The 27,018-nt window shown below is 34.0% G+C and overlaps 4 protein-coding genes across 9 annotated transcripts; 1 reads left to right on the top strand and 3 right to left on the bottom strand.

Moving 5' to 3' along the window:
• Positions 1-10,378: 10,378 nt before the first annotated feature.
• LOC122576370 (muscle-specific protein 20) lies at positions 10,379-12,449 on the bottom strand. The gene is made up of 4 exons (XM_043746561.1): positions 12,292-12,449; positions 11,347-11,558; positions 10,968-11,088; positions 10,379-10,722 (listed from the first exon to the last, which is right to left on the bottom strand). The coding sequence occupies exons 1-4, from the start codon at positions 12,319-12,321 to the stop codon at positions 10,531-10,533; spliced, it is 555 nt and encodes a 184-aa protein (XP_043602496.1). The 5' UTR covers positions 12,322-12,449; the 3' UTR covers positions 10,379-10,530.
• A 2,948-nt stretch (positions 12,450-15,397) lies between these two features.
• Positions 15,398-20,664, top strand: LOC122576364 (brahma-associated protein of 60 kDa). 4 transcript variants are annotated; one of them, XM_043746548.1, is made up of 7 exons: positions 15,398-15,509; positions 16,104-16,238; positions 16,311-16,486; positions 16,828-17,173; positions 17,259-17,456; positions 17,657-17,915; positions 18,212-20,664. In XM_043746548.1, exons 2-7 carry the CDS (start codon positions 16,125-16,127, stop codon positions 18,616-18,618), a joined length of 1,500 nt encoding a protein of 499 aa, XP_043602483.1. In that variant the 5' UTR covers positions 15,398-15,509; positions 16,104-16,124; the 3' UTR covers positions 18,619-20,664. The 4 variants fall into 4 exon arrangements, with proteins under 4 accessions (XP_043602483.1, XP_043602484.1, XP_043602485.1 ...); XM_043746549.1 differs by having other exon boundaries at positions 15,426-15,509; positions 16,107-16,238; XM_043746550.1 differs by lacking the exon at positions 15,398-15,509 and adding an exon at positions 15,516-15,810.
• LOC122576371 (protein phosphatase 1 regulatory subunit 14B) lies at positions 16,296-25,168 on the bottom strand. Of its 3 annotated transcripts, XR_006319735.1 has the most exons (6): positions 24,738-25,168; positions 23,403-23,618; positions 23,233-23,322; positions 23,102-23,143; positions 21,931-22,040; positions 16,302-16,434 (listed from the first exon to the last, which is right to left on the bottom strand). XR_006319735.1 is itself a non-coding variant. In XM_043746564.1 (5 exons), the coding sequence occupies exons 2-5, from the start codon at positions 23,607-23,609 to the stop codon at positions 16,420-16,422; spliced, it is 354 nt and encodes a 117-aa protein (XP_043602499.1). In that variant the 5' UTR covers positions 23,610-23,618; positions 24,738-25,168; the 3' UTR covers positions 16,296-16,419. The 3 variants fall into 3 exon arrangements, 2 of the variants coding, with proteins under 2 accessions (XP_043602499.1, XP_043602498.1); XM_043746564.1 differs by lacking the exon at positions 21,931-22,040 and having other exon boundaries at positions 16,296-16,434; XM_043746563.1 differs by lacking the exon at positions 16,302-16,434 and having other exon boundaries at positions 21,931-22,866; positions 24,738-25,161.
• A 98-nt stretch (positions 25,169-25,266) lies between these two features.
• LOC122576372 (60S ribosomal protein L31) lies at positions 25,267-26,272 on the bottom strand. Its single transcript, XM_043746565.1, has 3 exons — positions 26,172-26,272; positions 25,559-25,785; positions 25,267-25,450 (listed from the first exon to the last, which is right to left on the bottom strand). Exons 2-3 carry the CDS (start codon positions 25,777-25,779, stop codon positions 25,300-25,302), a joined length of 372 nt encoding a protein of 123 aa, XP_043602500.1. The 5' UTR covers positions 25,780-25,785; positions 26,172-26,272; the 3' UTR covers positions 25,267-25,299.
• Between the last annotated feature and the right edge of the window lie 746 nt (positions 26,273-27,018).

The following is a 27,018-nucleotide window of genomic DNA, read 5'->3' as shown; positions in this document are numbered from 1 at the left end:
CCTAAGAAAACACTGAAATCTCTCATTTACGCAATTGCCCTTCGACTTCTACGCGTTTCTCTAACCAAAGATTCATTTCTCCACGCGAAATCGCGATCAGACCTCGCAGGCCCATTTGTCTCCCAGGAGATAAAGTAGAAACCATGTAAAAATACCGCGTGTTTACAAACACAAAGCGATATAAATAAAAAGAATAATCGGCACACTTTCCCTAAATCTTGGATTCTTTTCAAAGCGTTAATGTCCCGACGATGTGAAGTTCATGGGGATTTCTTGAGAAATAAGAACGTCGGTTCTTTGGATGGCAAGTTTGTAGGACTTACTTCCGCGTTATCACAACTGGTTCAGAACACGAAGCTCAGGAAAGCAGATATAAGTATAGAAAGAGGACGGCCTAGTTGCCATCGCGGCCATCCGAAATATTAGAATAAGCCCACGCGCGTAATACAATCCCGTTGGTAAGGTAACCAAATTTAGCATGTGACTTAGCAGACGCCCTCGAGACACTTGCACGCACGATGACTCAGCCTGAACAGAGGAGAACGGAATCGAAGGAAGAAGACGAAGGGGTAAAACTGACTGGGTAGGGGAACTGACTGCAGAGAAAAAATAATTGCTAGTGGTCTTCATTGCACGAGAGACTTCGACTGATTTTTGGGATGCCTGGTTTGACTATGAACTCTCTAAGGTAGCCTATTATGTTGGTAGGATTGAGAAACAATGCTGGGAAGGATTAATTTTTCTTTACAAAGTTTCTTTGCATTTGATAATTTGATTTTTGAATCTACATGTAAGTTTAATGAGACTTTAGTTATTTAGATGAATTATGATTCTTTTCTGAGTGTGTTGGGTTAAGGGTAAGTTATGTTAAGTTTGAAATGTCTCTCGCACTGTATTCGATATCACACCGAAATTGGGTCCAACTTGCTAAGGTTAGATTTACATCAATCTGAATGGAGGTTAAGATTCGTTTTGGATTAGTTTATTCGTAGTTTGGATTAAGTTTGATAACTTGAGTTTATCATAACATAAGTTTGATAACTAGAGCCCGATTTAAAGTTCCAAACTTAATACTCCTTAACTTATATCCATGATGAACCAAATTTCCTAACTTATTGGAGTTATGAGTCCACCAAGATTGGACTTCAATCTAAGTTAGCATCGTGGCGGGTTTAAGTATCGCGGCTATCTTTCACGTACTAAGTTCCAACTTAGTACATCTTAACTTATATCCACAGTGAACCAAATTACCGATCTATGATCTGAATTCGGGGTTCACCATGATTGGATTCCAGTCTAAGTTAGCCTCGTGCCGGGTCTAAGTTAAGCCTGCGTTTAATCTAGACTATCTTTTGCAATAGTCCTTGGTCCGGTCGTGGTTAGGTCAGGGTTGGATCGGAATTAGAGGTAAATAAAGTCTGACAGGAGGTTCTCGATGTAAATCTTGAGTACTTAGGGTATTTTTTCCAATAATCCTTGGTCCAGTCTAAATTTAGTGCGGCCATAATGTTGTTCCTAAACGAAGTTCAAGTTTATTATAGCTTAACTCCGGCAGTCATTTTAAAGTTTTCGTCGTTTGGATACACTTTGTCCGAAATAAAAATAAATTGAGGATTATATTCGTTTTAGAGCCACGTTAAACTCAAATAGATCGGTATAAGTGGAATTTTGGTTCAAAATTTATCCAACTTATTGGATAAACAGAAATATCCCATTGATGAATATTTTTATTTCTGTGTTTGTATCTCTTTCTTTCTATTCATTTTTTCTTTTCTTCTTTTTTTTTTGGGATAATAAAAATGTCATGTGACGTACCACTAATGTAATGTTTTGTTGGAGTTTGGATCATGATACCTATTGTCCATTTCAATGTTTGGTTCGGGACAAAATTATGATCATTTTTCTTTCTTTTTTAATTTGGCAATTTTAATAGGATTTTTTTTAATTTGATAGAGATTTGTAAGAAATTTATTTTGTGGTTTACAGTTTTATAAGCGTAATACCCTGATTAATGTCATGGCTCTACTTAAGTGAACGACCTACTTACAAAATGTTGCAGTTTGGCACAAACACAATGGCTCTCATTGAAAGAGATTGATCACAAGGAATTTTCATTATAAGATATCCTACTCTAGCAGTGGATTAATAATTAAGTGAATTTAATGATTACTTTCATTTTAAATGAATACAAATATTATTTCGATTCTTGCAACATTGTAGATTTAGGTTATACGTTTAAAACAAGTAGTTACTGTGACTACGTTTGAATTTGGTTTGATCAGGTTTGAATAAAATTTGGGTTAGGTTTCACTAAGTTTGGGTTACATTTAAAATGAAAACTTGCACCATGGTCACGTTTGAATGTGGTTTGATCAAGTTTGAACTAGGTTTGGATTCTTTCGAATTTGTATAAATTTCGATGCACATATGCGCAAAATTTGGCAAAGTTTGAGTTAGATTTAAGGTAGATTTGCGTAAGTTTGAATAGAGGTGGATATAGATTAGGTTCGAATAACTATAATAATAGTAACTCGAGATTAGTTTAAAGTAGATGCACAGTTTCAAACACCTAAGAGTCTGCGAAGGCGAAGTGTTACTTCGCGGTTGTTAAAAGTAGAATCGAGACACAATGATTAGTGACGAATTATACATTTCGCAAACTGGTGATTCACTAACTCTATCTTGGCTAGAACAAGATAGTTGGCCACAGTATTCTCGTGCATTCCACGTAAACAATTTTCTTAAATCCTTAAGATTTCGCTTTCTTCCTGTTTGTTCGCTGCAACAATGTCATATCAAAATGCTTGAAATTCCTAGAATAAATACTTTAATCTGGTATATTCCAAAAAATAGAAATCTTCAAATTTTGTCAGGACACCTTCAAAAAATTGTCTCAGTGTCAATTAACGAAATCAAAATTATTATTATTTAATTCGTCAAAAATCTCGGAATCCAGAAATTCGATGTAACAGTTACGATATAAACAAAAAAGGACAGAATCGTGGAAACACTTTGCAGGGCGACAAGAAATCTGGTACAGCTCACGGGAGTTAATTATTGGAAGATTTACGACGCAGTTTCCGGTAGCCCGTTGCCTATCAATCACAGTGAAATATGCGACCCATTCGCCATCGAATTTTGGCTGATCGAATTTATCGTGCTGGAGAATTTATGTAAGAAATTTGGCTGCAATGTGCCACTGAACTGTTACTGTAATTTCCATAATATCGATCATTTTATACGTCTCGGCATTTCCTTGAAAGGAAGAAGATGACGCATTATTTGCCGAGATATTTGTCATCGAAGAAAGCTCTAATTCTTATGTTTACGCGCTTACTCGTACATAGTTAAATATAGAGATTCATTATTCACTAGAAACTACTCTGCCAATATTACTTGGATAATCTTCAATTCCATTTTCCAATGACACAGTCAGCATCCTAATTTTGATGCAATTTCGCACACTTTGTTGCGGCCGCCACACGTCGAACATCTAGCTTAATTACCTGCCATTGTTGATCAGCTTTTGCGATGCAACGTTCGCCGAATTAATCGCTCGGTTTCACATATGAATCGTTCATTCGAATTGATGTAGCCATGTTCTATTAAATGATACTCTATTTTGGAAATATTAATTATTGATCGTTAGGACATAAAGAAAGATATTCCCTTACCCTTTTCGTTGTGATATTTCCCAATGTGATATTTCCCAATGTGATATTTCCGATAAGAATTCTTCCCGAACCTTTTTAATCCTAACCTAACTTAACCACATCATGATTCCTATTTAATGAAATTCTCCAGAAAGCACCATTTAAAATCTAACCTAACCTACTTTTTCTCCCAATCTAGACCCAACCCAGACCCAATATGACATCTTCAATGAGACTTTATCCAAAACTTTTGTAATCCGAATCTAACCTAATCTCGTCATAATCCCTGATTCAACGCAACTTTGTAAAAAGGACCGTTTAAAATCTATCTTAACATACTTTTCTTCCTAAGCTCCATTCATGTTCAGTAATCTATCCTAATCAAAGACACAACACAAATCTCTGTGTTAATATCTTAACGTCTAGGGTCGATTCCTCAACCGACTCGCCGCTCGTTAATCGCTCATTAACGCATTCGTTAAACGTGACAAAACAGATTAGTCGGCCCTTGTCGCACGTGCGACAATTTATTTCGCGGCCGCGGATATTTCGGTGGCCAATAAAGTTTCCTCAATAATGATGATATCTGATAGGGATCCGATAATAGAAAGACAGACTAGAAGTTAGGCAGCCGGCCCAGTTTTTCATGTAGCCGTAACAACGCGCGCGCGAACGCGCGGGCTCACGCTGACAAATATTTTTCAAGGTAACCTAAGCTGAAATATACCACCTCGACTCCTCTGCATAGCCGATTTAATAATTCCCCCCTCTGGCAGCCAATTCCAAGTCCGCTCACTTGTTACATTAAAGTGACATAATGACTCGGTCGCACGCGAATCGCTCTGGACACTCTCGCGAACGCGTTACGCAAGCCGCGGTCGCGTGACGAAATAACACCGTGATCTCGGTAGTGTGGACTTAACTTTGCTGGAAATATAGGCTTGTTTCTCGGAAATGATTTTTTAATATTTGGTGTTAGAGTTTCAGGACTTTTAAGGCTATTGTAATGTTTCTATAGCCAATCTTAATTAATATCAGTGACAGATTAGATCGAGGTTAGGTTTCTGTTACACATACAGTCTTTATGATTCTAGAATTAAGAATATTTGGCTCCTTGGAAGATTCATTCTTAACCATGGACCTTTGGGATTTTTCAATTTTGAAGAGTACTGAAGCCATTTGTTTACTAATATTAAGCAAGTTTATATAATAATTTGTCGAAACTAGAACGTAGTTTCGATTCAAAGAAATTTCGGGAAACAAAGAAACCAAGAAGTTGGCCCGCCATTTCGCCTGCTGAAATATGAATATGTCATCCGAGAGATTCGAATGTCATATGCAGTTTCTAAACGTCCTGCAAATGCCAGGAATTGCATACGCGGTGTAACATGAATTCAGGAATAATGTACCATAGTTGGCATGAAAAACGAGCGAGACGATCCTCGTTAACCACTATCTTCCACATCAAAAACCTACTCGACTACAGCAACCATTATTTTAAAGTAACTTTGAATTAATAACACGAGAGTTAAACATCTCGATAAGCAATAATTCGTTATTTTTAAATATAAATATTGTACACAAATTTTCAAATTCTAAATCGAAAAATTCCACTTCTCAAACTTTTGATCCAAATTTCAAATTATCAAACTTTCAAATTTTCTGATTAAGGTCTAGGAAATTTCGAATTTCCAGAGCCACGAATCCAAAAGTTCAAATTTTCAAGTTTGACGATCTAGAGTTTTCGCAATAACTCTGTTGTGATAGAGGAGAAATTTTCTTCCCCTGATAGAATTAAACGAACCGATCCAACTAATTAAAATTTCCCCTAATTTTTTTCCACAGCATCCAAAATTGTCTCGCCCTCGCATCGTTTTATTTAAACGTAGTAGCTAAATATATTGTTGGTACATTGTTTACAATCTCCTTAGATCACTACAATATTTAAATCGCGCATCGCGTAACCAACCGATGCCAAGATTTGTAAATTGGGAAATTTAGTAAGAGACGAGTTGTAGAAATTTAATACGAAATCACTCAAATTAACTCTCCGCATCTTGAAGAATACCGATAGGAAAGAGTTTTAAATTAAATCCTGGTACCGGATGCTACGACTATGGCTGGCGCCATATCAAAAGGCACAGTTGCTTCTCACGCCAAGTATGTAAGAAATGAGAACGACTACCTCGATCATGTCTATTCCTGAGTCCAAGTTTCTTACCCTGCTCAGCTTCGTTTCATTTTATTTCACGTTCACCACCAAGAAAAAGTTACAAGTCGCGACAATCTCATTTCGAGGTTATTTGGCCATTTTTCAATCAAACCTGTTTACCCTCTCCTGTCAACTTCGTGCATATCACTTGAAACGTTCAGGAACGCTTGAAACGTTCTCGTGTTTGTATATCGTTCCAGGAAATGAGATGAGTTTCAGAGATGAAAGATTTAAGACGGTGTCTTGATATTTGAAAGTAAAATCGCGCCATTTGTAGGTCCCCTCCGTTTCTTTTCTTTCAATATGGAGGCCAACTAAATCAGAATGCCAGGTTAATTTAATTTAGATTTCTTTTTCAAACCTGGATTACTGGAAACCTGAATAATAAAATTAATAATTGAAAATTACTAGCATCTGTGTCTATGTGTTACAACTGAAAACATTGAAATGTACGGATGGTGCAATACTACTACTGTACTACCGCCAGTAGCGCTTATCTATTTTTTTTAATTGAAAAGGTAAAATTTTTTAAAATGTGTTGTTCAATGGTTAGTTAATTCCTTGTTGTACAGTTTATTTGGAAAAATATTTCAGCAATTATTAATGTCAGTATCTTTTTAATCAAAAAATAAAAATTTTTAAATACGAAACAATTAAAAGATACAATTTTTGCAAACACGTCGTTTCAAGTGATTCGTCTTTGTACTTTTTATCTGGGAATGCTTTTTATTGTTGTAATTTCAATATCAGAATATGAAATACACATATGGTTGATGTAGAGTCATCTACTTGCAATTACGCCTGAACTACGATATTTCTGCAACTCCGCTATCCGCCACGTACTGCCATCTTCTCGAAACGAACGTAAATACTTTCGTAGACCATACGATGGTAAAAATAACATTACCATTGCAATTAAACATACACTCCAATTAAATTACTAATTTAATTTTATACTATTGATATTCGCCTAATGTTTTGCATAAAAGGCAATATTCGTCGTCTTTTTCTTTTTGTATGTAATTATAAAGATTACATTTTTACACAAAATTAATTTTTAATGAAAAAATTAATTTACAGGAGAAAACAGTTTCCAAATTGTCTATGATGCTAGAATCTGTGACGACAATCAAGATTATAGCAAATAAAGTTATTTACTTGTGGAAAAATACGCTTCTTGCATATAACTGTAGCAATAGTAACAATAATAATATGATAAACAAGTAGAGGGGCATGCTAAGATAAAATAAGACCACGTCAACTTGTTTTATTTCTTATTTAAAATATTGTATATCGTTTCTATTTTTTTTCTTTCATTTCCTCTTTATGATTTTGCAATTTAAATTTAGAAATGCAACAAATGGACTAAATGAAAGTCCTTTAAAGATGTCTGTTATAAATACATGTGATTACATTCGCACCTAACCATGATACGATTCCTATCTTTATCCACAAGATTTATTATACTTATCCACGTCAATTTATCTGCATAATTCACCAGAATATTACATTTTCCCGCCTCCAAAATTCCAATTCAATTCCAACAGCCATCTCCCTTCAATCGATCTAAAATTAGATTCTGAATTTTAAATCAAGAGCTTTTAATTTTGAATCTTCTGGAATCCTTTATTCTGAAACTTTATAATTCTAACCAAAAACTGGCCAAAAAGAAATGAAATTCCCCTTCCAAGAAGAATGCTCTATACAATTTTTAAGAATGCTGCAACCTAAAAAAGTCGCTTAAATGAGGGACCACTAAATGATGTTTTAAAATGAGGTTTTAAAATTCAAGACCTAACCTAAGCCACAGTCAGAGAGAATTGAATTCTCCTTGCAGGGAATCCTCTATAGAATTCTATACGACACCGAATCTAAAAAATTCTTTCAAACGAAATATCTGCTGCGCCAAATTTTCTGCAATCTGTCTACATCAAAATTCGTAATCCTAACCTAAACCATAGTGAAGAATAATTAAGTTCCGCTTGCGAGGAATGCTCTATACATTTTTATAATACAAGTCGAATAGCGCGCGCGGGCTTTTTCAAATTTTAAATTTCAAATTTCGTATCCTAAGCTAAAAATTAAGTTCTAATTAATTTCCATCGATCGAGAAGTCCTGTAAAATTAATACGTAGAACTTCGGAAGACACCAAATCATTCTTCGTCTATCGTTTAGAAAATTAAAAACACACCACGATTTTTACCTGAGGAACGAATTATGCAACAGATTTCCAAACGTTTATAGTTGGCAGTAAACAATAATTTTTCGTTCTGTAAATAACACCGCCATACCCACAGAGTCTGGTGCAGCGGATACATAGATGTCGCCAATCTCGAATCCTCATTTCATAACTGATACGTTTAATTATTCGTGATTGAATCGTTAAAGCTCTCGCTGAACGTAAAATGGTCGATAATATCAAAAGATATTAGAAACGATGATGGAAGACGTTCCTTTTCCAGAATTGTGCGGCGTAGATTCGCGCATCTGGAGTGAACGAAAATAATTTTAGACCAGCCTGTTACGTCGAAGGCCGTGGCAAACTCTCGAATCTCGCGGCAGATTTGTCTACAACCGCTATACACGATGCTAATTACAATATCACTATTTTCGTGTCGTCTCGAAGTCGGAAGCCAACACGTCTCGCTGCGATTTTAATTTACTTCCACCTGTTGTTTATCGTCAGAAAATCATTTTTATTATTATTATTATTATTATTATTAGTCTCGTAACACGTGGGTGTTTTGGGATTAAGTTGGAAATAGTTTGTCTTGGTAGCGAAGATTTGCCCGAACGAATATCGTCGTAAATTTTAGGTCTGCGATCCACCGATTCTTCCAACCTTTCAATTTCGAAACGAAAGTTTCTAGGTATTTAAGTTCGAAAATTGTATTTGCAAATTTCAAACTAGACATTTTTACGATATCTCGAACTTTTAAATTTCTACTCGGAAACTTTCGCGATTTTTAAATTAAAGATATGTCGAATATTTCGAAATCTTCCGAATAGAAGAATTTCTCGATATTCCCGTTAAAAATCCTCGAAATTCGCGTATCTGAAATTGGAAATCTTTGCGATAGCTCAAATCGTTATCCGAAGCTTTCAGTTATCCCCTAAACTCTAAATGTCTAAAATGTCTAATTCCCAATATTATCGGGTTGGCAACTAAGTGATTGCGGATCTTCTCATTAGGTGGTAATGACAAGATCCGCAATCACTTAGTTGCCAACCCAATACAAACTGCATAAATTCTTCAAAAATTCAGTTACTCGCGGCGAGTTTAGCTTCTATCGGGTAGAAACAAGGTTTTTATCGAATACGATAGCCCGAGTCTAATTGTATCTGTAAAACAGGGATTGTGGCTACATTTGCCAGACAACGGATGTATGAAACCAGTTCAAACATTGTCAAACATTCGGTGTACACACGCGCCAGCCATTCAGAATCGAAATGACAGCAGAGAAATTTCTTACAAATCCACCAACTACAAGATGCATCTACACTTCAACAGATGATACGACGTTTTTAATAAATCTCGTTGTTTATGCCCATTAACAAACTCCTATACGATTATTCTGACTTAACCTGAATAGAATGCAGTCGTTCGTTTATTTGCTTCTCTCTCTATTAGGAACACAAGAGTCTAGACTTTCTGTAAATCATCGTAACCTTCGAGCACCGGTGTATTTTTATTTCCAGCGTTCTAATTATACTGAGGGAATGTGGTCACGCGATTTGCCAGAATTCTCTCGTTTCTCTACAATTCTTCAAAACTCCTTCTATCTTCCCTTTGTTTCTTTTTCCCAACGTTGTTTCTCATTCAACTTAACGTTGATCGAGTCTAATCATCGATTAAACGCACCAGTGACGACAGAAACGAATCTAGAAATGCTTGAATACGAGGTCTCTGTGATTTCTGTTGTCTGAAAATTTCTATTCTTCGTCCTTTTTCCCCCTTTTTTTTTATCTTTTATTTCGCGCCATCAATGCAACATCGATCGAAATGAAATTGAAAGGCGCCAGTGACGACAAAGACAAGGACGAACGTAGAGACTCGGAGGAACGAGGTCCCTGTTGTCTGAAAATTTTTATCCTTCGTCCTTTTTTCTTCCTCCCTTTTATCTTTTATTTCGCGCGATCAACGCAACATCGATCGAATCGAACCATCGATCGAAATGAAATTGAAACGCGCCAGTGACGACAAAGACAAGGACGAACGTAGAGACTCGGAGGAACGAGGTCCCAGTGAAGTTGAAGTTTCGAAAATAATCGCGATAATTCGGGAATTGGCGGTATTCAGAGACGAAAAAGACGAGGATCTGGACGTTGATGTTTCTATAAAACACTGGCAGCCGCTTTAAAAACGTTGTTAACGTCGATCGGGAACGGCCACCGTCACGTTTGTAGTATTTTTACACCAGCCTCGAGAATACTCTAGAAACCGTGGAAAATTTCGAATGACGAAACGACACGCGGCAATGACCTAATAAGGGCGAGGATAGATACAACCAGTTCTTTGTTAAATAACAAATATATATTATATATATTATTTAATTACAAAATACAAAATAAATACATAATATATATATTTATATACATGGTACATACAAAGTATAAATTTTCTTCAATCTAAACCAACATCAAAATGTTGATATCGCGTTGATTCACTTTCCTAAGAGGATCTTGCGGGTGGCACCGATACTTTGGCCAGATTGGGTGGCACCTTTGTTGGAACCGGCCTGCAGACCGATCATCGTCTCACCGGCGCGCAACTGTTCCTCCGTGAACTCGCGTTTGCATTCCTCAGCAGGTTTAGGTCCCAGATATGGTCCTTTCCATTCTGGATGCTTGTACGTCTGTGGAGAAGATTTTATTTGCAATTTAGCGAAACTTTTCGTGGAATAATCAAAGGATCAAAGCAGTGGAGAAAGCAATTGTGGAGGTCAAGCTAAAATACTGTATTCTGTTACAGAAGTTAGACACTGGAACGATTGGAAATTAGAGATTGTAGATGACATGGAATTGAAATAAATAATCCACTCGATCGCATAATTAGGCTATGCGCCTATTATATTAAATCCGGTCTTTTCATTAAACTTACCGTACGACCAAGAGCAAAGAGTGTCGTCACCACCTGTGCGATGTCTTTCTTCTCCCACAAGTCGACCGTTTGGAACACGTCAACGTCGTTCACGCCGTATTCTTTCAAAGCTTTCTGGAACCTGATAGTAAGAAGCAGATAGTTTCATCTCGCTTTATTTATACAATTCAAACTGCAGATATTTATACAAATTAGTATTTTTATCAATATCATTCAAAAGAAAGAGGAACTTACAGCAGAGGCAAAATGTTTTGCCTATTAAGTATTGCAAAGAGCACTGTACTTTGGATATTTTATAGATTTCGGGGTGTATGTGTTTTTACAGCTTCAAAGATTCAAACTTATTCTAACTTTTAGGTGATTTCCAACATAGACTCACGAGTTGATGTTTTCCATCATTTTGAATTGACCACCGCTGCTATTGATCTTGGAGACAGATCCAGGGGCGATCTTGTTCATCAGATGACACAACACCTGTCCATCCTTGAGGACATCTTCGAACGCTTCACCTGGTGGGAATTTCTTGCCCAAAATCGACTCGATCCATTCTTGGGCCTCTTTTTCCTGCTCTGGGTTACGCTTTGCAGCGATCTGCAACGAGACAGTCGGATGAAATCACTGTTTTCGCGAAATATCGTTAAAAAATAAATCATCTTCGAACCGGGAATTTCCCCCAAAATATATCGCCTGTATAATTCCCAAAAAGTTCCGATAAATACCGCAAGGATTTCTTTCTCGAAACTTATACAGATCACTGACAAACCATCCACGCGAAATCCTTCGAAATTCCACGGAAAAAGAATTTTCTGGAGAACACTTGTCGAATCCAAAGAATGAACAATTTTAAACCCATGAATCTTCCCATCTGTAGTCATCGATATCGATTACAAGATTCACAATGATTTATTTCAATCGCCAGTGAAAAACACGGATATCCAGCTCGGCCCAGTTCTGAGCTCCAAAGCTCAGCGCAACCCTTTGAAACGTAGGAGCTCGCGTGAGACAAATTCATAGACTTGCGTGAAACGATTTTACACATTTGCATGGCACGGAAATTGGCAAGTTCGTATAACACAAATCCAGAGATTTGCATCGCACGAATCAAAGAATTTGTCTCGTACGAGTTGGAAGACTTGCATCACACGCAAGGGTTGTTGGAAAGGGTAGCAGGGACGAGCGGAATATTCACGATGGATGGATTCACAGCAGAGTTGGTAGGATGCGACTGAACGAAATAAAGTTGCAACGATCTCGCACAAGGCAAAATGTTTCCGGATTCTTCACCAAACGAACGTACGATGCACGAAAATCCTCGAGCTCATACCTTGGCGCGCACTTGTCGTTCGAGAGCCATCCTCGTGCTTTGCGGTGCTTGTCGGAGAGGACTGAAATGCTTGGTCCTAGAGCCGATCCCTCTTATAGTGGACGAAGATGGCGGGAACACGGCCCACGCTTTGGAGGAAACTGTCCAACACCTCGGGTGCAGACCTCGTGTGTTTCGAAAATGACGACGCCACGTACGTGTCCATGTATCTATGTTTACCAGTGTAGGAGTACGTGCTTTCCGCAGTTTTCGACGATCTAATATTAGCGGCTTATTCACTTGGACGTAGAATTTCCAAAATCGCCACTGCCAAGCTGCGCCTCCACGATACACGCGATAGTTGTTCCACGTGCGACAGCATTGGAAAAATCATGCGTTCGAGTTAGGTAAATTTGATCCAGTAACTTGTATATGGTCGTTGTATTACAGTGGAGTAGGTGAGGTTGCAGCAAGTGATTACGCGCTGGAGGCTGCAACAGGCAGAAGATTAGGATGGTTTTGCAACTTGTGCAAGTGAAGATGGGATTACCTACTTGTTTGTGTACTTGGTCGTGAATCGGAGTTCCTATAAATTGTAGCCTTTTCGTGGTTTCATATTTGCAGATTCGTCAGGAATTTTGGAATTTCTGTAGAGCAGATTTCGAGATTTGCACGACGCAAATTCAGCCAACTGTATCACGCAGGCGATTAAAGGTGGTTTAGAAACTTGGAAAAGAGCTTTAGGAATTTGGAAATAGGTGAACTTGATGCTTGTGTATCTGCTTGTGAATTTGAATAAATTATAAATAACTTTGAAATTGAGAATTAGGTGAACTGAAATAAATTGTAGCTTTTTAGTAGTCCAACTTTCAAGATTGATGGGCCATAAATTCTGAAATCATGCATACTGTACGATATTAGAAAGTGTTATAACAATTAACCAAACATAATATAACTAATTTGTTGAAAGCGCTGAAATTTTGTTGCTTGTAAAATTCTCCACTAGATTGTAATAATGTTTCTCTTATTGCTGATGTATTATTTGCTCCATTTCGGTGGAAACGCACTGTGGACTGCGGTGGGTGGTGATGGATTGAGAGGCTGACTAATTCTAGACAGTTCTCCTTCCGCTTTCTTGGTCGTATTACTTATTCACTGTGTTGCTTCCTTTCCACGATTTTAATAGCTACTCGTATTAAACTTAGCTATTTGATACTATAATAACTAAATATGAAACATAGTAGGTAGATTATAGTTGCCAATAGATGCAAATTTTGTAAATAAATCGAAACTTAAATTAATTTCTAAGAAACATACTGCACAGAATTTCAATTCCAAATTAGATTAAAAAGCTGTTACATACCGCAAATAAAAATTTCAATATAGAGTTGAATTAAAGTTGAAGCCGAGCTTTATTTTTGTTAATGTTGCGCTGAAAAGTAAAAGATCTAAGACTTCGTCATCTTTCATTTCAATAATAAAAGCCACAGTTATTTCAAATTTCCTATTAACTGATTTATAAATTTGTAATTTTAACGAAAAATACGATCTTTACTTCGTTCCATATAATGTTCCTCAACCTCCATCTACAAGTCGCCATATTGTTGCTCAAACGCACTCCCTCGCTGCATTCTACGCTCCAGATATTCGACAAAAAACGGGAAAAAGGAAATTCGATTGCGCAGAGTATCAGAGGTTTTTTCTTTAAATAACCAGCCGTCATATGGGTCGAGTTATTATTACGTTGATCCACTTTTTGAATTCACGTGAAGAGCCAACAGATTGAGGATGAAAGCCCGCCAAAAGACGGACGATTTAAAAATTCTTATTTAAGATGGCGCTCTTATAAAAGAATTGTTTAAAATTCAAACTTAAAAAGAAATCCATTCTTTTTAAAAAAAAATAACAAACATAATGTAAGTATGTAAATAGAAACAAGCTACATCATTTATCTCAAACTAACATAATTACAGGATGTTTTATATTTTATGTATTTTTTTAAATCATCATTTGAAATTTGAAATTATTATCTCAATAGAACAAATATATATATATATATATATCTTGAAATACGTATGAATGAATGCACAAAATTTAAAGTAGCCAGTATCTATAGTTTTCAAGAAGAAAAGATCACGAGACATTGCCATTTCCAGTCTAAGCTTACAGATATTCCTAAAGCTGTTTCCTATGGGGATTTTTATTCGCGATAACGGAGAATTGCGTAATCAACGTAACTCTCATTCCAACGATATGGAAGATTCTTCACTGGCGAAATCGCTGGCTACTGACTCAGATTTAAATATAATCGCGGCATCTTGCGTATTTCCATTTCCCCTCTTCGCTGTCAACGAGCAAAATTTTCGTCGAAATCCGATAATTTCGGTCATTTCTAACACGTGATCAAATCGAAAATCATTATCGTTCCTAACGACCATTTTGTAACTTGAGTTGTCGTGCCATAATCGTCGACACCTAATCCCACTTTAATTTGAGCGCGTTTTACGATTTAAACGCGGCATCATCCGGTATTAAATCCCCACGCGTCTCATGATTAATTATTGTTTTCATGAGAATCCGCGTGCGCAGGTGGTATTCAAGGTATTCTATTATTACTATCTGTTAATTGACTTATTCAATGTTACAAGAAATTCAGAATGTTATTACACAGTTAAAGGATTTGGGAATTTGATATATAGGAAATTTATTAAATTACTTTTTAAAGAAATTTACTATTATTTTATTCTAAAAATTCATACAAAAGAACAAAACTAGTAATCAATATTTCATCACGTAGAAATATATTCCCATCTAACTACTTTAGCTTACATGAAAACAGTGGATAATGAAATAATTAAGTACTTTTTTGACAGAATTTTGTAAAGTGAGTTGTTAATGATACTTGAAATGCGTTCTTATTAAAGTTCTTATTATAGTTTCATTATTCTATAAGCCTATATTAGAAATTAGAAAGTCTTTGGTAAACAATTAGAGGAAATAAACAAAGTCATGAAAGATTTTAAAAAATGCTTTTAACGTAATTCTACAATATTTTAAATTAAACTACGTCATAATACAAAAAGAAATCCTTAGCAATTTAAAAATTAAGTTTTAAAAATCCCTGCAGACGGTGCAGATGGTGGCGCCCTCTCATGAATCAGAAAAATTATTCCCCCATAATCTACCGCTTTTCGAGAGCTTATTAAGCCTGGAGGAAAGGGGAAAGAAATTTTGAAGGCGTAGGTTGTTTTTCGATTATTTGTCAAATTCGTTTCACTTGTTCGTCAATCTTTTTTCTCTTTTCATACTTTGATTCGCATCAAGCCATAGAACATTGCAGTTTAAAGCGTTCCAAGTGCAACTGTGTTGTGATACAAAAATGCACTCGATTCTGACGGAAAAGTTCTAATTCAGTTTTCCGATATTCGTCTTCTCTATATTTTTACCGATTGTTTTATGAAATTTACCATTTTGTTAACAATGTTACGATACTTAGAAAAATAACACGATTAATTGCGACTTAAGTAAGGTTGTAATTAGGTACGCTTTTTGAGGTTATGTTTTTGTTTTCTAGTTGCACTGGTTTGACAGAAAAACCAGAGTGTTTATTTAAAAAGCATTGTCCTTTTATTTCTGTGTATAAAAATAAGTAATTTTATGTACAAGGGACATAAATAAACTTTCTTATGTAATAAAATATTGTACATTTTGATAGCAATTTGTATCACTTTGCTGTAGAATAAAGTTTGATAAAATTTCATTTAAATTCTTTTGTTTATTGTAAACCATACAACAATATTTGTATGAGTGAAACGTTTGTTGATTTCAAACAGTAGAATTATCACCAAAGAAACATGGCACAAAGGTTTCCTGTACCAAATACAGGAAATAATGGCCCTCCACCACAAAGGTACGCTGCATCATCTGTGCCTCCTAATTTACGGCAGTATTCTAGCCCAAATTTTCCTGTAAGTATATAAGAATTAAGATAATTGAATTAACTAGAACAGTAAAGAATTTCTAAGTTAATTTTTATATAGATGCAGCAGAGATCAGGATTTACTCCTCCTCCACAAATGGCTAATGCAGGTCCTGGACCAGCCAGTATAATAAGAGCCAACCAACCATATTCGAACATGCGTCAAGGACCTATGCCAACTCCACCTGTTGGAAAAAGAAGTGCGGATCAACGTATTCCTATGTCACAACAGAAACCGTAAGTACACTAACACTGCATGCTTTTATTTAATTTTACATCCATATTTTGTATTATTTTGTTCATTAACTCATTGCATTAAACAATGTATTAACTAATTGTTTTTATTGGAATAAATTAGCTTTTAGTATCTATGATTTCGTACATTTCAAAAAGCAATATGTCAATTAATTTTTTATCAATTTGGTTACTTGATTATTAAATTGTTAATTTATTTATCATCATCAAAATGTTAAAAAGAAACCATTCACTGAATTCACCAGGAACTTCACTGCATTTCATAAGCTTAAAAATTGGTTTATTGATTTTTGAATCTATGATTTTTACACAAACTCATATAGGTATTTTTGGAACAGTGATTTTTCACATTCCACGTCCAAGAAGAAGAAAAAGCTAGCAGACAAGATATTGCCACAAAAAGTGCGCGATTTAGTGCCTGAATCTCAGGCTTACATGGACTTACTTGCATTTGAGAGGAAATTAGACGCGACTATAATGAGAAAGCGGCTTGATATACAAGAAGCACTGAAACGCCCAATGAAACAGAAAAGAAAATTGCGAATATTTATTTCGAATACGTTCTACCCGGCGAAAGAGGCTGGCGAGGGTGAAGAAGGTTCAGTTGCATCCTGGGAACTTAGAGTCGAGGGACGACTTCTAGACGATACGAAAAATGATCCTAATAAAGTAAAAATCAATTTATTCTTAGAAAAGAAAACTATAGATCATCTGAAAACGAAGGATAATTCATTTATATTACAATGATTTTTAGGTAAAAAGGAAATTCTCTTCCTTTTTTAAAAGTCTAGTTATAGAATTGGATAAAGATCTATATGGACCTGACAATCACTTGGTTGAATGGCACCGTACATTGACAACGCAAGAAACTGATGGTTTCCAAGTGAAAAGACCTGGAGATAAAAATGTTCGATGCACTATTCTCTTGCTTCTCGATTATCAACCCTTACAGGTAACATTTCTTTTAAATAAAAGGGATGTACCAAAATTTGTAAAATTACAAGTGCTTAACATTCTAATTGTCTCTGACTACTTTAATTTAAGTTAATTAAATTTTCCCAGTTTGACATCCTCTGGTTCTGGTGCATCCTTATTAATGAATAAAATAAATGTAAGCTGAGTTAGAATTTAACAGAAATTTTTTGGTTGCAGTTTAAGCTAGATCCTAGATTAGCCCGACTTCTAGGTGTACATACCCAAACGCGACCTGTTATCATCTCTGCTCTTTGGCAGTACATAAAGACACACAAGCTTCAAGACAGTCACGAAAGGGAATTCATAAACTGTGATAAATATCTCGAACAAATATTCGCCTGCTCAAGGATGAAATTCGCGGAAATACCACAGCGTTTAAATCCGTTGCTCCATCCTCCAGACCCGATCGTGATCAATCACGTTATTAGCGTCGAAGGTACCTATCAATAATAATTAGAGTGCGGATTTGTATGCATCTATAGGAAACTTGAAAGTGTGAAATTGCACATAATGCACATAGTATGAGAAAATGTATAATATATCCAAAGTATGGTGCTTTCTATAATATTTGGTAGGTAAAACAATTTTCTGCCGAGCCTGTATTTTGTAATTATATTCTCAAAAATATGAGTTTACAAAAACATCCTCCAATAATAATTAGGAAGTACACACCATCTTCCAAGATTTGCAAAAACATAAAATAACCATTTGTTCTATCACGTTCTAAATTAGGTACAGAAACGAAACAGACTGCGTGTTACGACATAGACGTGGAAGTTGACGACACGTTAAAAACACAGATGAACAACTTCCTGTTATCGACTGCAAGTCAACAAGAAATCCAGAGCCTCGACAACAAAATCCACGAAACGGTCGAAACGATCAACCAGTTGAAAACGAATCGAGAGTTTTTCTTGAGTTTTGCTAAAGATCCTCAGCAGTTCATCAACAAATGGATTATCTCGCAAACGAGAGATTTGAAGACCATGATAGACGTTGTTGGCAACCCAGAAGAAGAACGCAGAGCAGAATTCTATTATCAACCGTGGGCGCAGGAAGCAGTGTGTAGATATTTCTACACGAAGGTTCAACAGAAACGCGCAGAATTGGAACAGGCGCTCGGTATAAGAAATTCATAAGTATAATCGAAGAGGCTTCGCTACAGTGTACGAAGTAATTATATCGAACAAAAGAAATTATTAAATAAGTTATTAATAAAGTATTTGTCTAAACAAAATTTCTTATTTATTAAATTCGTATTACAAAGAATGAAACTGATATCACTTCAATTAATTATTTCAATTTTATCTTAATCAAAAGCTGAATATTTTAGAACAATGAATAAAGTAATTATAGCAGACAAAGTGAAAAATTGATTAACATATATCTTATATCATAATGATCATTGCTTAAAATCTTTGTTAGTAATTTATTCCAACTAAGCGATGAGATGTTGAAGGATTTGAAAACGGATATGTTAATTTATTCCCATCCTTCATAGATTGCCCTTTTAATATAATTACTTCGCATACTGTATGTAAAGTATTTATATAAATTTTTCTCTTGTTCCAATTGCAAAATCGATCGATTAACGTGTCTTACGCTTCATTCACAATGCAGTGTCACTGTGACATTATAATACGAGTGACATATTTTTACGAATAAGAAATGATGTATAGTAATCATAGAGGAATCTCACGGATAACAAATTTATTGAATACGAATACGTATATCGATCTCGTATATCTTTATTCAAGCTAGTTTTTCAGAAGTCTTTTCTATGAGGATATGTATCGCAATCCGCTACCACGCACTATAAATGCGAGAAACTTCTGTATAATATATCAAATAAATCTTTGATATAAATTGCTGAAACCATTTTAAACTGAATCCCATATTGACGAATAAATATTTTCAGTACAATAACGTAATTACTGCAGTTAAGATTTCATTTCTTTTCTTGATTTTTTTTAATTTTTAATGAAAGATTAAAGGGATATTAACCATTCTTTCGCACCTCACTACAAAAAAGAATTGATCTTTTTAGTGTAATCTGCGCTTTTAATTGTGAAGTAATAAATTTCCAATTTATTAATATTGTATACTGTAATTAGTTCATTGGGTGAAAGAAAAGGAAAGAAACGAGCCATAAATTTTTCTGTTATCCAATTCTTATTTTGTTTGTGCAAGTAAATACAATCTCTTACATAATCAGTACATGTTGATGCAAAATATGGTTTCCTCGTGGAAACAGCAATATCGCCAATTTAAAACGTAAGGAACAAGAATCCTAAATTTCTTATTCTTTTCCTATATTTTTTTTTTTTTTCTTTTTCATCGCGGAAGTTTCAATTTTATTTCGTCAGTGTAAAAGTGCTTTCCCCTCTTACTTAAGAGTATTATGGATTAATTTGATTCAGTATTACAACATTAACATTCCAAGACATTCACACGAGGATGAGAAATTCCAGTGCCATTTTACGGATATAAATTTTCGTCTTTCATCGTGTTTTCTTCTTTTTCTTCGAGACATTAATGTATTCCACGCATTTTTTGCAGAAGACGACTCACCGAGAAAATAACGTTGAAATCGCATCATACCAATTACACACGAGTTTCCTACGCCTTTCTTTTTTTAAACACACGAAGCCGGAACGATACATATATATTACGAAACATTCTTCACATGCCAACGAGCATTACACGCAAAGCACTTGATCCACGTTTTTATTTTGTAACGCAGAACGAAAGAACAAAGGAGCCGGTTTCTACAGCGACATTGTTTTCTGGTGATAAAATTTAAAAACTTCATAATCTTCTTGTATTTTTTCCTCTTCTCCGTTTTACGTGCCGATTCGATGAACATAATTCTATCGAAGTTCGCATACCGTTGTACAACACTAAATCACAAGTGCACCAATTGATTGTATCGTTTCTAGTACAATAAACTCTGATTGGATTCTGACGTCTTCGTTCGACATAAAAATCACTCGCTAAATATGTGTGTCATATAGTCATATGACTCCACTTGATCAAAAGTGAACGAACACGTCACGATTGCACCGTTTTATTATGAGATCAAGGTTTATTGTATAGTACTTTTGTTTTTTACTTCCCTAATCTTAATTACACATTCACATATATTTTGTCGTATAAAGTTTTAAATATATATAATTGAGTGACGAGACCTTTTTTTCTCCTTTAATTACACGTTATTCACCTAAATGGAAGTATATTTTTTTGTTTGAAGGATGGGTGAGTAGAAAGATATTCTAAACACATTTCTCTATGCCCTCAGATCAAGTCTACAAAGATCACATTTTTGCCAAAAGACAAATGGCAGCTGTGAATCTCTGTACACTCAAATATATCTCGTAAAATGATAGTGATTCACTAAGTCTTTGCTTGGATAAAATCATTCTTGTTTCTCCACGTTTCCTTCTTTTTTTGTCTGTTCTTTGAATGGGGATTAATAGCACTAGAAATATGGCGTACGAGGTAGCCACATAGTTCTTCTAGCCATTTCTTTCCTTTTACTCTCACATGAATATATATTTTTAACTAATCACATCATATAGGTATTGCTTTTTACGTTTTTGTCCAGCATAAACAGAAAACTTTTTGGTTCCCCGTTCAACATCCGATACTGTGTATTCGATCTTCGATAATATATCCATCTTATCCATCCTGTTTTGCCACTTACTGTGATTTCTGTACGCATCTATATTATAATATATGGTGTCTAAGAGGAAGGTAAATTCCACTTGTGCAGTCTTTTTTTTTCATTTTTGGTTTTAAGTAATTAATGCGAGATACATCGGTGCAAGAGATCCTTTGGGTTATCCGGAAGTTTGCGTTAAATTCACTCCCTTCCTCTTTTACAGTAACTGTGGATACATTTTACACGATAGCTCGTATGTTAAATGACTGTCGGTAAATCGTATAAATGTCACCTATGATTGCACTCTGTTGCGACGGTGAATTATTTTTTCTTTTCATAACACAAACGCTGATTTGTACTACATATAGATAAACACGAATAGTTCTACACATTTACAATTATTTTATCCAAACGAGGCCGTCAGAACAGAGGACTTGTACATTCGTTCCATTTGTTCTTTCTTTTTCGAGACAAATACGCGAATTGATCTATTAAAGATTCATTAAAGATGATCGACCGATCATTTAAACGAGTATAACACGTCTATAAATAGAAATTTAAAATCTTGAAAATTAACAACATGATTATATAAGTAACAAAGTAATTTAAAAAATCATCACTACATCGTCGTTACAATATAAAGAATTTAATATCTTTCTAAATGTAGGAATGTTTTTATGGTTTTCCCTTCATTTTTTTCTTTTTTTTTTATTAACGACTTAACAAGAACTTTGAAAAATTTCAATCAACAATTATCCAAAAGAAAAGAGGAGGAAAATGACAAACTTACGGCAGAGTTAATTTCTGCTTCACGATAATTTTCAATACTGATTCGGTACTGGAGCAACGATAGGTGTCATTTCCACGTTTTAATTATTACTATGCCAGTGATAATATCATCTGAAACATACACGCTTTTATTATATTATCATACAGATTCCATTATTTTTTTTTTTTTCGTTTCTTTCTTTTTTTTCCCCTTTAAATTCATACAAGCATTCGATGCGAAATTTTGCATATCTGCCCCCTTAAAGTATCTTCTACAATAAATAAAAAAAAGTTTGTATTAATTCGCTACAACATAAAAAATATTAATCGTTTCAAACCCAATCATATCCTCAGTCGTGACAACTCAATGAACTTGGGATATGCATAGAAATTATTTCATATAGTTACAGTATTTTGGAAGTATCTTTGTTAGTTAATCATCCCCTAATAACATAAATATTACTACGAACAATGGAGTATAGAATGCATACAAAACTAGAGTGTAGAAGAACAAACGTTTTCTACTATACATCACACTGGATGGATCGTACAGCAAGGCAGTTCCGTGTACTGTGAGATTTATTACTTGATATGCGATGCGCACATAAATAACTAACAAAGTTAGCCGTTGTACTGAGATAAGTCAGATACTAATGCTTACGATTTCAATATGAAATAATATACGCTAGAATAAAAATGTGCAGAGTCATTTGATGGATTAGATTTTTTTTCATTTTCTTTTCCCCATTATGTTCGATCCAAGTATAATGATAAATTGGCATTTAAGTCACGTATGCGCGCGACTCATTTAAGGCTTGAATATGTCTTTGACTCGTCCCAAAATCTGAGCAAATTTGTTCATGCTTCAAAAAAGTCCTTGCAAACACGTAAGTGTTAAGAAGAACGCGGAAGTTCTTCAAAGTGTTTTAGCTTTTTCAAGTAAATCGTTAATGAATTTCTGAAACATATAAATAAAGAGATGAACTTCCGTTAGTGACAAGGCCCCAGTTTATCAATCAAATTATTCCTCTAGAACCATAGATATACTATAATCGAGCTTATTAATTCATTAAAAATACTAGATATTATTTTCAGGAATATATTAGTCACAAAGTATTAAATTTTAGGAGAAAGGATATTGTTACAACAAATAATTGCAAATTTATCAAGACAAGCTTAGGAGCTGCACTTACATTTACATCATGTGGTGGTTTCTTTGTATCAACCAGCAACTCCTATAACAACAAAATAAAACAATAAATAACAATAACTAATATATATCAGCTTTAATAACAACCATCTAATCTAATGTAGAAATACATACCTGCAAAAATCTTCGTCTATGATCATCACTGTCCATATCAAGAAGTTCATCTATATCTATTTCAACTTCCCGATTTTTACCATTTTCATTCTATCAATTAACAAAAATTGATAAATAATTTATATCTATGTAATAACTTCTAGTTACAAAGAGATTAATTTTAAACTTACAACTGATTCATATAGTTTTTCCAGCTCATCAAAGAGCCACATTTCAACTGCAAGTCTTTTACGGATAAGAGACATCTGATGAGACCCATACTTGGCTGTTAAGAATTTTTCCCTGCGTTCCTTTACCTCACCCTTTTCACTGAAAGCTACATGCAGATTCGCACGTGCAGGACTGCGCTCTGCTGTAAGTACTCCACCTCCTTCCATTATAAACTACTGAATAATTAGAAAAAGAAAAATTAAAAATATATAAAAAATTGTGCAATAAAGAATTGTATGAAGAAAGAATTTAAAAAATGCAAGATACATTTGTTAGTATAGTATTCTTAAAGAATATATTTAAACATTGTATTATGTATGATATATGTGTTTAATAGGACATGTTAATAAAACAATTAGAATAATAGAGGAAAGGATAAAAAACAAGAAAAAGATATATTACAGTATATAGAAAATATACAAATTTTTAATATTGTATATAGCATAGAATATGCTTATACAAAAAATAATTGCATAAAATAATAGTATATAATAATTTTCAATCTATAGTTATATTGTTATGCGGACAAAAATTTATTAAAAAAAAAATGAATAAAAGCTAAATAGAAATTTTGTTTTTTTTATTTCTTAATACAATTTTTTTCTTTCTTTTATAGAAAAATTATAACTTATAACTAAGGTGTACCGGTTAGAGGAAGGATCGTACGATGATAATGTGCGGTAAAAGTAAGAAAGAAATGTGGGAACGAAATTCTTTCTTCACAGAGTCACATCCGTTCCCACAGACTTAATTATGTGCGCGATTTACTTGATAAAAAGTAGCCGCGTGATCGATCATTGACAAACCGAATCGAATTAATCGGAGCGAATAATTATAGCGCCCAAACCAAGTAGTAAATCATAAGCATACATAAATTTATTTCTCTTTAACTATATGCGTTTACGCACATGTTAGCCGCGTTTTGCATGCTACAATAAACAATAGGCTTATTATCTGAAGTTATTGAATGCAAATGCAGCCTCAATGAGACGCGACGCTTTGATTACACAAACAGCTCGAGAGCATCGAAATAAAACTACTAAGAATACTTTGATAAAACTGTGAGCCGGCGAATTAAAATGAAAGAAAAAAAAGGTGCCGACACTCTTGTAAATAAAGCGACATTAGTGGATTCGTACTTTGCATTTTAATAAATGATCACCAACTCATGTCAGCATAAGTATAAACAAAGATCAAGTCAATTATCTACCTCGGACTCAATAAAATTAATAGGGAAACGAGAGAGAAAGAAATATTGTTAGCGCGCCTTCGTATGATCACTTAATATTACTTACACTCACTGCTCCTATTTCAGAACGTACACTATTCGAGCCGTAATACAGTATCGTAATGCCAGAATCCATACGAATAATAAACTTTCCTGAAGTTCCTCGACTATGATAAAACTTTTACACTAACTATGATTGCCATAAGATGTTCGAAATATCACTATCTTATAGCAAATTACAATAAGAATTGGCTAGGAACATTATAGCGTGGGAAACATATATAGTGACATTGTTGTCGATATGTATCGATAATCGACAATATCAGATCGTAGAAAATTTTTATATTTGAACCCTTTAAAATTTTAAATTGTTCTAACTTACACAATGTAGGATTTTAAAATTAATTTATCTTTAATATCTCTGATTCTGATGTTAAATATAGACTTTGTAAAATGTACTAGATTAGGTAAGTGAGTAGTATCATTTCTAATATTAATACCCTAAGTACATTAAAGAAGTTGAATGTTAAAAAATAATAAAAACTATTGAATGTGAAATAAAAAAGGGAATATTGAAATAATTATAAAGTCAAAGATTGATGAAAACTTATTTATTAATCAGAAATAAATCAATCTTGGCTTGCATCAACATTTTCTGTCTGTAAACCTTTGAAAGAAGCAACTGGTATGTATGTAACAAGGGTGTACAACTTGTTTGCAGAATCTTCATCATCATTTCTTCTTCTGCTCAATCGTACACGAACTCTAAATGGTACATTTCTAGAAATATACAAATGCAAATGAATAATATAAAATACCAAAAAATTCAGACAGTTCAATCATAAATAGTTATAAATTAAATCAAACTCAGAAATATATAAAATTTACCTGATTCCCTTAGACCACAATTGTTTGTTGAGTCGTGTATCAATCCTCACATCTGGAGTTCCCATTTGTTTTTCAGCAAATTTGCGAATTTCTTTGATGGCTCGTGGAGCACGTTTTTTAAATCCAACTCCGTGGAGACGTTTGTGGAGATTCACTGTATATTCACGAGTGACAACCTCGTTAATAGCACTTTTGCTCTTCTTCTCCTTAGATTTGGCCATTCTGTACTGAAAATAAAAATTGCCAAATTTACATTTACAACGTGACATAACCAAATTTATCATAGTAAAAAAAGAGGAATATATAAAATAATTCTTAATTAAAAAAGAAACTAAATACAAAACATACATTCTTACAGCACTAATATATATTTGTATAATAAAATATTAAGTTTTACAGTTGTCTAAATTATTTTATATACAGGAAGAGTAGTAAACAAAACAGCGTTACACTCGTATATTCTAATTATAAAGCATGTTATATTATCGACGATAATATTAAACTCGTGTTGTTGTGCAGTAATTAATCGATATAATTATACCGAAACTTATTTACTATTAATAATACACAGCCAGATGTTCTCTGATTTTATTTGAAGTAAAAATGACAATACCTTTCTGTTCTATGGCTGAACGTAAAAGAACTGAAGTTCTCCGTGTTCCTAAACCCACCAATTTCTAACGGTAATATTTTGATAAGACCTAACCTATAAAATGTATTTGTAAGGCAAATGAAATTGCTGGTAACTTATGATATTATGTATTTGATATATAAATAAAAATTATTCGTATTTAGTACTGTTCCTACATTTTTCCCATGAAGCCATTTAAAGCGCGTATATTCGTTTCTTGTATTACGTAAAGTATAAATTTAATCTTCAGAGAAAATCAATATTCTATAATTATATTTATATCCTATATATATACTGTCATAAGATAAACAACATATTTTTCATAAATCAAAAGTAGATAGGATAATATACTGATTTAGTAGTTCCACTAGTTCATAAAACATTTTCAGTGAAATTCGATTAGCACTTTATCACTAAATGTCTCTTTAATCAATACTATTAATCTTTAACTAATACTTTATTAATATTCGAAAACGTAGCTTACTATGTTATAATGTATTATAAATCAGATATTAAAATTTAGTGTTCCTCAGATTTTTATGGCGACTCGATCCGTTGGGCAGAGTATGGTTTCCTGAATTACATAAAATATAAATTTAACCAATAAATAAATCAATATTTTATAATTACATTTCCTCTTTGTATACATATATATAATTCTAAATATATATATATATATATATACTTTATTTCTATGATACAATCTTTTCATAAATGAAAAGTAGATGAAGTGACCTATTATTAATTTTACTTTTTATTAAGTGAAGCATTTATAAAAACTTTTTATTAAAATTAAGTTTGGAAGAATAGCAAAAATAACTTTATAAAC

This window comes from Bombus pyrosoma, linkage group LG16, assembly GCF_014825855.1.
Source record: "Bombus pyrosoma isolate SC7728 linkage group LG16, ASM1482585v1, whole genome shotgun sequence".
NCBI lineage: Eukaryota > Metazoa > Arthropoda > Insecta > Hymenoptera > Apidae > Bombus > Bombus pyrosoma.
This window is presented reverse-complemented; position numbering and strand designations above follow the sequence as displayed.